The 10,679-nt window shown below is 31.1% G+C and overlaps 1 protein-coding gene across 2 annotated transcripts; it reads left to right on the top strand.

Moving 5' to 3' along the window:
- Positions 1 to 591: 591 nt before the first annotated feature.
- LOC115447839 lies at positions 592 to 9,173 on the top strand. Of its 2 annotated transcripts, none has more exons than XM_037441014.1 (5): positions 592 to 948; positions 4,412 to 4,570; positions 5,044 to 5,202; positions 7,485 to 7,723; positions 7,794 to 9,173. In XM_037441014.1, exons 2-5 carry the CDS (start codon positions 4,480 to 4,482, stop codon positions 7,866 to 7,868), a joined length of 564 nt encoding a protein of 187 aa, XP_037296911.1. In that variant the 5' UTR covers positions 592 to 948; positions 4,412 to 4,479; the 3' UTR covers positions 7,869 to 9,173. The 2 variants fall into 2 exon arrangements, with proteins under 2 accessions (XP_037296911.1, XP_030030942.2); XM_030175082.2 differs by having other exon boundaries at positions 592 to 1,005.
- Positions 9,174 to 10,679: the final 1,506 nt, after the last annotated feature.

Genomic DNA, 10,679 nt, shown 5'->3' with positions numbered 1-10,679 from the left:
ATAAATCTTATTCTTAATGACTCTAAAACCCTAGGTAGGTATGTACTCAAGTTTTAAAATAAATTCAGTGTCCTTTGGTTTTAGTAAATAAAGCACCTACCCACCTACCTACATTCCTATCTTATTCTTCTCTTGTGCATCAAAATTAAAAAACTTTAATATAAGTACTTATAAGTTACTTTTTACCTGGGTACCTAACTAATAAAATATTAAGTATGTCATGCTATAATAAATAAAGCCTTTGATAGATAAATTGTAAGTTTAAAAATGATTCCTTATGTTTACACAAATTATAGACACTGTGACATTTAGTCCTAGATACTTCGATGAACATTCTAATACGGACTGCTATTAACGCTTTTGCTACCTCATCGCAAAAAATAAGGGTTTTTATGAACTTCTCGATACCATTTACAAAAGAAAAATAAAAAGCTTGTTCTTTACATCATATTCCGTTTCTTCGAGACTATTAAGGAAAATATTTGCTTATTCCGTCGTGCATATTTAATATGAATACGAGTAAAAGAGACACACAATCACGTCTTTCAAAACAGAAAACCGAACCGCATCATTCGGAATAGACAACTTACTTCATAAATAAATGTCAAAATAACTCTCTCGATGCCAAGTAATTATTTGTTGTTTTAGATTGTTTTATCTTTTATTTCCGCGGTAAGCATCGAGATTGAGTTATCCGCGATAGTTTAAAGTCGTTTTTATTATGATAATTAATCAACTGCGTGATTTTTAAATATATTTCGCGTACATAACTTTTGCGCTTGAAAATGTCAAAATGTTTTTTAGTGTTTTTCATGTATATTTTTGGTGAAACGAATAGAATAATTTATCAATATGATGTTACTTAGTGCAGTGTCGATACCGTGATTGAAAATAATTGCTGAGAGGTGATCTGTTCGTGCTAAATCTCTTGTATTGTGGTGCATAGAGGTTAGTTTTTGTTCCCGCTATTATGGGGGTACCATCCCCTTTGCTGGTTGCGGCTTGGTGAGTAATAGCATGTAAGTTTCTCACCTCAAGGGTCTCCAAAAGAATAATGTACATTGGAAGGGTTTTTTGGGCTCAAAATTCTGCTAGAACCAGTTTTGTTTTGTGATGAAATGTAAGCCAAATATCTTCACATTATTATAGATACAGATGAAATTGTACTATATTATGTTGTATTTAATGATTTAAATACAATGTTATGACTTCTTTATCATTATAATTGTTGAATTAATGATGTGAGTATGCATAAATAAGTGAAAGGAGTACAGAACTTATGTTACAGTAATTATTGTTTAAATAATAACATGACACAAAACAAAAAGTAAATATAATACACAAAATTGAAACCATTATTTTCTATTTAAAGAAACTGATTTACTTTAATTACTCTAATAATTTATTTAACAGAGTCGTAAAACAAGTTCATACACATCTTTTATCCATATTAGACATAAAGAACAAATGGGTTTCAAAAACATATTTTTGCATCAATTGGTTTCAAACCCTGAATGTCCAACTACTTTTAACTTTACGTATGTTCTGAGGAGTATATGTGAAGTTATCAAACATAGTTATCTATAACAAAATAAGGTTCAACTATACCGATAGCCTATGTCCAGTACATAAGAAACCATGAGAAAAATATATATCAAAGCATTTAATGCTACAATATTATTAAGCGAGAATAATAACAAGCATAAGCCTAAAGCTAAGTGGTCACCAGAACCCATGAACTTTGACAATGCCACGATTGTGATCCAACCTTCAATAAGGATACTGGGGTTTCAAAGGTCATACATAAGACTTCTGGCAAGTTGCCATAGACAATACCCCCATTGTTTTAAGTCAGACATGCGGGCTCGAAACTTAGCTGTTGAGTTCAATTCTCAAGTGACATATTTTAAGAAAATAAATAAGATGGAAAGTTTCTTGAATTATACATGAACAATATTTATATGCATCAACCTTCAATAACTTTAATGGGGTTTTGAAGGCCATACATTAGACCTCTGGCAGTTACAATAGACATTACCCCCATTGTTTTAAGTCAGACGTGCAAGCTTGAAACTGAGCTGTTGCGTTCAATTCCCAATTGACGTGTTTTAAGAAACAAAATGAGATGGAAAGTTTTTTGAATTATACATGAACAATATTTATAGACAATAAGTTAGTAAAGTTTATTGCTGTGTATTATAACCAAAAGACGCCAATAATTTTATAAGAAACATAGTATTTGGGTTCAAGTCCCATTTCACGAAATAAGAAAGCTAGCTATAAGTTTAGAGTGTATGTTTATGTTTATAAGTGAATTTCCTTTGGCCCTTAAATTTATTACTGATGGTAAATATATACACATGCTATGTTAGGGAATAATATGTGAAATCATGCCAATGGACATTTAAATCATTTGGAAAATGAATAAAAAGGATTTGTTCTGATGGTATTATTCCTTTTTGAACGTAATATTATGTAGACTGTGTGGATGTATTCTGTGTTTAGAATATTTAAAAAACCCTGATGGCTTTGAAAAACTTCATTTCCTGATGGTATGGTTCCATGCATATTATTTTTTATTTTAAATGTTATAAAATCCTGATGGTTTTTAATTTTGCAATATATTCTCGGTGGATTTAGGTCTTCAAATATTTATTTCTGTTAGTAGTATGTTAGTAAATATAGGTAATAATATTTTTAAAGTACTATTACTTTTTTTTTATTTTTTATCCTGATGGTACAACTTACTATATTTCATAAGATATAATAATATAATTGTAGTTGAAAAATTATAAAACCACATGTCATTATTTATTCCTGATGGTATTACTGTTAGTATTTTTTTGGAAATAATGTTTGCAATAGCTACAATTTTAAAATATTTATAGCTGATGGTATTATTTTTATAATTTATTTGATAAGATATATAATATAATATTATAATATGTAAGTTACAAGAAGATTATTTTCCTGATGGTATCTTTGTAAATATAAAAGACATTTTACACATATGGCATAACAGGCTTAGTAAATTTTTTAAATACTGTGTTCCTGATGGTTTTATGGTTTAGATTATTTGTTCCTGATGGCATTTTATTCAGAAATTATTAATAATGGTATATGAATATGTAGATTAAATATATATGCTCATAAACAAGTTATAGTTAAATAGTGCACCACAACTTTTTAAAAAGTTCCAACTTGGAGATTGAACTCTGAACCTCGAGCCTATGGGCCAAACATGCTGACATTAAATTATGGAGTCTACAATTTATAAAAGGTTTAATATTGGTTACATAATATAATCTTCCAAATGATATTACACACATAGTTAAATCTACCTGATGGTATTATTTATTACAACATATTCATATCCACATGTTCCTGATGGTGTTATTATTTACAACATATTCATAACTAAGTGTTCCTGATGGTATTATTTTTTACGACATATTCATAGCTAAGTGTTCCTGATGGTATTATTTTTTACAACATATTCATAGCTAAATGTTCCTGATGGTATTATTTTTTACAACATATTTATAGCAGTGTTCCTGATGGTATTACTTTGTATAAACAAATTTATAGTTAGGTGTTTCTGATGGTACTACTTTATATAACATATTGATAATTAAGAGTTCCTGATAATATTGATATTCAGATATATTATGTATAGAGTATGTAAGTGACATATTGGAATAAATATGAACATATTGTTATAATAACTCAATCAAGCCGTGATGATTTGTGAGCTGCTACTGCACAAATATAAAACAATACCTGATGGATATAAAATTAAAAATAATGCATGATGATGATAAATGATGGTGCCTTAAAAATATTAGTTTGATTTAAATAAAAGTCAATTTTGTATGTTATATTATAATTTTTGTGTCATGCATTATAACTACATTAATTTATTTGTCATCATACAGTTTCATGCGGAGCATTGTTGATATTTGGCTGATGCTTTTGGAGAACCCTCTCTTCTTTAAGGAATGTTATTGCAACTCTTATTTACAATCGTAATTTATTACAAAAATCAACAATCGTGTCAATCATTTTTATTTTGATTTATGAAATATGTAAAATTTTATTATTGTTAAGAGATTTATTTTATAATTATTTTTATTATTTTGTTTTTTTTTTTCATTATATTTCACAAATAAAACAACCCCTCTTAAACTGGAAATAAAGACATGCGGAATGGCCTGCCTAATTATTTACCTACTCCTGATCCCTAAACCCACCCAAAAATTTTATAATATTAAAATGTAGCATGTTTTCTTACATTCAAAAATATCTTCAAAGAATTAAGAAAGCATGTGAGGTAATAAATATAAACTAGCTTGTAAAAGGTATTTTGTTTTATTTTCCCTAAAGGTAATAATATTGTGGTTGTGCTTGACAGTTCCTGCTCAGTTTATCCCCGGAAGGACTGGTGCGGGCTTGCTGATATTAAACGGATTCACATTTTACATGAAGAATCATCAAGCACATGGCAAAAAGCAGTGGTATTGTTCATCAAGGGACGTTCATGGTTGTAGAGCAGACGTCATCACCTACAAAGGTGTGGACGGAAGAGATTACATATCTATTTTTCGTGGGAAACACATACACGACCCGCCAAGACTCAGACAGTGTCATGATGGGAGGTTTATAAGGGAAAAGGATTTTTTCAATCGGCAATCATTAAAGTGACTATAATATTTAATTTAGATATAAATGTATTGTATATAAATAATTTTATATTTCGTTAAAATATTTCTGAAACCATGTGATGTACTTATACAAACATGTCTTTGGACAGCATGTTTCTGATGTAGGGACCTGCTAGATGTAGATGGACTGTCTTTTTGTGACAATTTTAGAAATACAGTATTCTCATACATTGGGAGCTTTTATTTTGTTTTATAAGGTTTGTTTTGAAAAAATATTTTTTCTATGAAGTATGTGACATGTTTTACAATATATATATAGTATGTTATATTGCCATCATAAATTTTACATGTGCTAGTAATGATTCTGAGGTATTTCTTACAGACATATACTACCTCCCATCACATCGTACTGGCAGCATGGTGTTGATATTCAAAGACAATAAGTACTGGATCAACAATCGGTACCAGAACACCATCAACTGGACATGCAGAGATCGGAAGAGGATTGGATGCACCAGCTGCGTGCAGACCACAGTAGAAGGTAGATACATCAAGCATAAAGGAGCGCACAATCACGAGGATAACTATACTAAATACAATTTTAATGATTGATCCAGGAGAAAAACTTATCAACAATTGTAAAGTCAATATGTAGATGCAATGTGTTAAACGAATAAATCTTGTATTATTGTTGATAGGTATTAAAAAAGCATACTATGCATGCTTCAACAAGGAATATGATTATTATTAACTTTATATAAATAAAATGCCAGTATATATTTCTTTATCATCTTAAATAGTGTTTCTAGTAGTAATAAGATCCATTATAATCTAAACAGAATGAAATCTTTAAATACTATAGATATATATTTTCAGCCAAGCCATGTTATTTGATCACAGTTTAAAGCAGTGTTTTGTACGGAACTTATAGCTAAATATAATCAACTCAACAGTCAAGAAATATCTGTTCTACTATTATTGTTTTCAAAAAAAATCTTAATAATAAAGACATTCTGTAACTCGAATAAATATAAGATTGGATTGGTATGCAATGTTAAAAGTGGCTAATTTTGTAATTATATAATATAGAGGTAGTTAAAATATTTTTTCTGCCAATCGTTGTACGGTTCGAATGCGCGCGCCATATCACACTCGACTAATGAGAAGGCAGGATTTGGGCGCTTTATTTGCCTTGTGTAATTTAGAGTCTGTTATTTAAAATGTAACATAATCATTTCCATTTAACTTTTAAGGATAATTAGGTGGTTTATCACAATTACCTTGTGTAATTGTAAGGTAAATATAATTATATCGTTGGTTCGAATGGTTAGTAATTTATAAAAGACATTGGACTACGATCTCTGTGTATCTTGTAATTTATAGATTTGTAATCACGTATGTCAAGATTCTATATTGGTAATAACTAGTAATAATAGCGCTGTGAAATTATTTTTGTATTGTTTGTAGGTAGGTAATAGTGAATTTTGAATGTCGACACTACTTTTTTAAGGTCGTCTCAACGCCGCCTAGTGGCGAAAATGCGAACTTTTAGATAGGTATTTATTTACTAATCAAGTCAATAGATGGCGTTACTTGTATCATGATTTCCTAAACATACTCTCATCTTAAAAACACCCACAAATGTATTAAACATTCCTAGTCTTTAACGAAATAACCATGTCAATGTTTTATAAATCCGTTTATATCATAATATAACCTTTAAAAAGATATTAAAATAGGTGTGTGAATGTAATCTGAAACAGATATTTTAAATTGTAAAAATTATTTCAGTGCAATATGTAACTGTATATTGGCTTCCGTTAGAGATCATAGATAAGGCAAAAATTATGACGAATTTCGGAAGACAGATAAACAGAGTTCCACACATGGTATTTTAAAAAATACATGTAATTTTGAATGTATACTCAATAGCCTATCGATTTAAAAACCTTATGTCTATCGTAAATGTCTTTAACATTAATTAGATGTACTTAAAACCTAGTCAATGTCACTTCCAGGAGAGCAATCGAATTGTGCCAAATTTTCTTTTAAAAATATTTTAAATTTTATTTATAAAACTTTGGAATTAATTTCGAAACCATCAGCTTTTATTTATCTATAATTTTTTCTGGTTCACGTGCTATAAATATTAAAAGAATTTGGAATTCATCACTCGCTTAAACATACATTTTATCTATAAAGAGGAAATGTGAAATAAATATACTGTAAAATTCATATTTTATTTTCAATTATTTTTATTGAATTAAAATTAACAATCTTATAATTGTAGCTAGATTAACTACAGTAAAGTTGAGAGATATAATCCAAAGAAAATTATTGCCCTGCTGCATATTTGGAAGGTATTCTATCAAAGATCTAAACATACGAGGTTATGTACTTATCAGATATATAAGGGTCTTGCTCGTGGCAATATTTTAAGCTATTTCCAAGTTTACTTATTTTGAGATGTAGAGACAGTCATCAAAATAGCATTATTTTCCAAAGGGATAGCAAAAAAGAACGATTTACTTTTGTTCGAATATTCTGGATTATAGATTATTTGGATAGAAATCATCTTTTATCAATTTTCCTGCCGTGTTCTACAAACTGGTTTGCCAGCTCATCTCAATAGATGGCCATAATATTTACATAGAAATTAAAAAGATATAAAAAATTCTTTGGTAGGAAAGATAAGCCAACAATTTAACACGGATAAATTGGGTACCCTCTCGGTAGAGGTCCATGCTCAGCAGTGGGCAGTAAGTAATACAGGGCCGGTGTTATTAAATTAAGATCTACAACTGACATGTGCCAAATTTTCAGTATTGCTGGTGAAAGGGCGCAACGGCAAAGACCTGCTAATGTTAAACGGTTACACCTACTACCAGCACAAGTTGTTGAGGGACGGCTTCCGATGGAGCTGCACCCAGATGGGATCCAGGTCCTGCAGGGGCTTCCTGCATGTTACCAACGAAATGTTGGTGGTACGAGCCCACACAGAGCACACTCATCCCCCGTCCACATATTTCTTGGAGAGCATCAGGGACTCTGCAAAAGATGAAGTGAGTATACCAATTTTAAACCGTATTAACAACTAAAATAAGGATATAAGAAAATTATTGCTTGTTTCAGAACAAGAAAAGTATGGAAGCAATAAATCCCTTGGCATTAAAAATCGGCAACGTGCACGGTCGTGCGTTGCACTAATAAAGTATTAAAATTCAGATAATTCAGCGAGAAGAACCACGATTTAATGGTTTTCTGGTTATCCCGCTCGGATTGTTATATCCTGGTTCTAGATATCAAAGCTGACGGTTTGTTCGTCACACAACATTGATGGTTGTGTGTCAAATAACACCTCAAGGGCCAGCTAGTTGATGTTGGACCTTCGATTTTAGAATCGCAATGTTGTGCAACGTGTATCAGTACCTGTTTAAATTATTTAATTCACTTAGCATGGTTGCGCTCTGGCTAACGTTTTTCATGTATGTTGCTAAATATTGCCGTATTAAATGTGACCGTGTTAAATTTTGCCGATATAATTGTTGAACTGGCAAAAGTGACTTCTTTGTTATTTGATTTTTGGGTCTACATTGCATTTAACCTGTGCAAAGATTTATGTCGATTCTTTAAAGCTATGTTATCGTTAACTATGTAATCGTTTATTGTAGATATTAACATTATTGCCACGTATATTCCGAATTGTGTATCCTTTTGATATAGTTATTTAAGATATAATTAATGTTAGTTGTTTTGTGAGAAAAATGGAAATCGCGTTGTTATTTATCGTCATGGTAGCTGCAATGGTATTTTAGAATAACATATACAAACGAATCAGGTTGATTCGTGTAGATAAGATTAAAGTGATTATAATCTGTCATTAAATGTATATAGAAATAAATATCTTTTTGTGTCTTTGATTTATTCATGTATTTGCAAGAATGTCCTCTCTTAATATCGAACTCCATAATCTATCTGTGTGTTGTAACTAACCGTTTAACAAAATGTTTAGCATCCTGAAATGTTATACATATTACATCTTGAATACTAAGTTTTATATTGTTATATAAGTGTCTGGAAACGGAACTATTGACAATTGCGATGTACAAAGACAAATCAAAATAGAAATCATTTATTTTACCAAACTGTTGAGTATTTGTCTGCTAAAACTTCAGTTCTGATGTACAAATTATGTGTGTTACTAACATGTTTTTTCCTTAGATTGGCGTAGAAGACAACTTGTGGTACATAATTTCAATGCTTTTGTAGAGATGATTATTTACCTGTGGGACTCACCTTCGTATTTGTGTTTTACCTATTATCCTTAAACGTCAGTCACTGATGCCAGCTGCCTACATTCTACATTGTTTGAAGGAATACAGTTGGCACCAACATAAGCAATGGCTTAGACTTAAGAACATAATTAAAACTTCTTCGGAATTCGAAATTTGTATAACCACACCAATACATATGTGTTTAAGAGTATCACATCCAAATAAATATTGATCACGTCGATTTGTTTTATTAAACAATAAATTAACTTCTAGTTGTCTAAATGTTTATTTTCTAACCCGGCTTTCATCTACTAATTTAAGTGTTTGCGTGCATGATCGTTGTGCCTCTTAACTTAGGTATAACATTGATTTGAAACTGGTAATGAGTGATGTTTTTCCTACAGTCGAGTTCTACCTCCGCCCGAACGGTCGCATCAATCTTCGTCTAAACAACTTCACTTTCTACAAACATTTGAAGGCGAGGACCAACGCTCACCGCTGGAGCTGCACCGCCTACGGGTCCAAGTGGAAGTGCAAGGCCCATCTCATCATCACCGATCGACTTGAAGTGCTGAAGGCGAACATCGCGCACAGCCATCCTCCGTCGGTAAAGAAACCAGATCCGAGGCTCCAAAAACCCAATGAAATGAAGAAGGAGAAAAGCAATGAGATTGCCGTCAGACCCCTTGACGCCATCAGCGCCTACCATTTTAATTCTCCATTGCATAACTATTTGGTAGCTCATAGCGTATTCGATACATAATTATACATATCCTATCAATGTATTAGAGGTCGCCGAATGGTCGACGCGAAATATATTTTTCATATTTTATCGCTGTAACTGTCTGAATATCTTGACTTTGGTACGTGTAACTTGAGGAAGTAACGTGTAGTTGTAACTTTTACATCATATTTTATTTCTAATAAATGTGCTTGACTAGAATGATCGTAGATTTGCGAAATATCGCAAGCAAGTGTGTTTTCGAACAAGTTACTCGCACCAAGTTTAAAAAAATCAACGCTTAACACAAAATGTAATCAGTAAAGTAATAGCACGCGTATACGACGTTTTTGTGTCATTATTATTTTTGTATTGTGCCTTTGGATAGCGTGTACTTTTATATATAAGGCTTCTATCACATGTAGGATGTAGTGTTAACTTTATATTCACTATTTGAAGTAATAATTGTGTGATATTTTTTGCATTTTTAAAAACGTTCCCAGTATTATTCATTGTGATCGATTAAGTTTCTTATTTTAGCTCTTAGATAAAGCATTTGTGCTGTTAGTTTTGTAACAAGGTATTTCTCTATCTAGCCTTCTATGTGTCGTAATATCGTAGTTTTAAAAGTAGTGGTAGCTGACTTAAGACTGCTTAACAGAAATTGTGATTACACGGCATCTCAAATTTATTTTGGATCTCAGTAACTTTTTAAATTTTCCTATTAATCAAGTGGTAATTTTGATGTGTTTTTGTATTATTCGCATAAGACGTATTCAGTATTTATAATGTATAAGATTTGATGTCACATGATGATATTTTAAGGGCAATTTACAAAATAACGGTACAAATCTTCGTTAAACATTGACTGTATTTTTGGGTAGTTTTCTAAAATATTTCGAGTACTCCGAACATTCAAAGATGGTTTTCTAGTAAACACTGTGTAAAACTTGAAATATTCTACGGAAAATGAGTATAAAATCAACATAGTTTGACCCAGTTTTTCATTTACATTCACAGATA

Source organism: Manduca sexta, chromosome 21 (genome assembly GCF_014839805.1).
Source record: "Manduca sexta isolate Smith_Timp_Sample1 chromosome 21, JHU_Msex_v1.0, whole genome shotgun sequence".
In the NCBI taxonomy this organism is placed as follows: domain Eukaryota; kingdom Metazoa; phylum Arthropoda; class Insecta; order Lepidoptera; family Sphingidae; genus Manduca; species Manduca sexta.
This window is presented reverse-complemented; position numbering and strand designations above follow the sequence as displayed.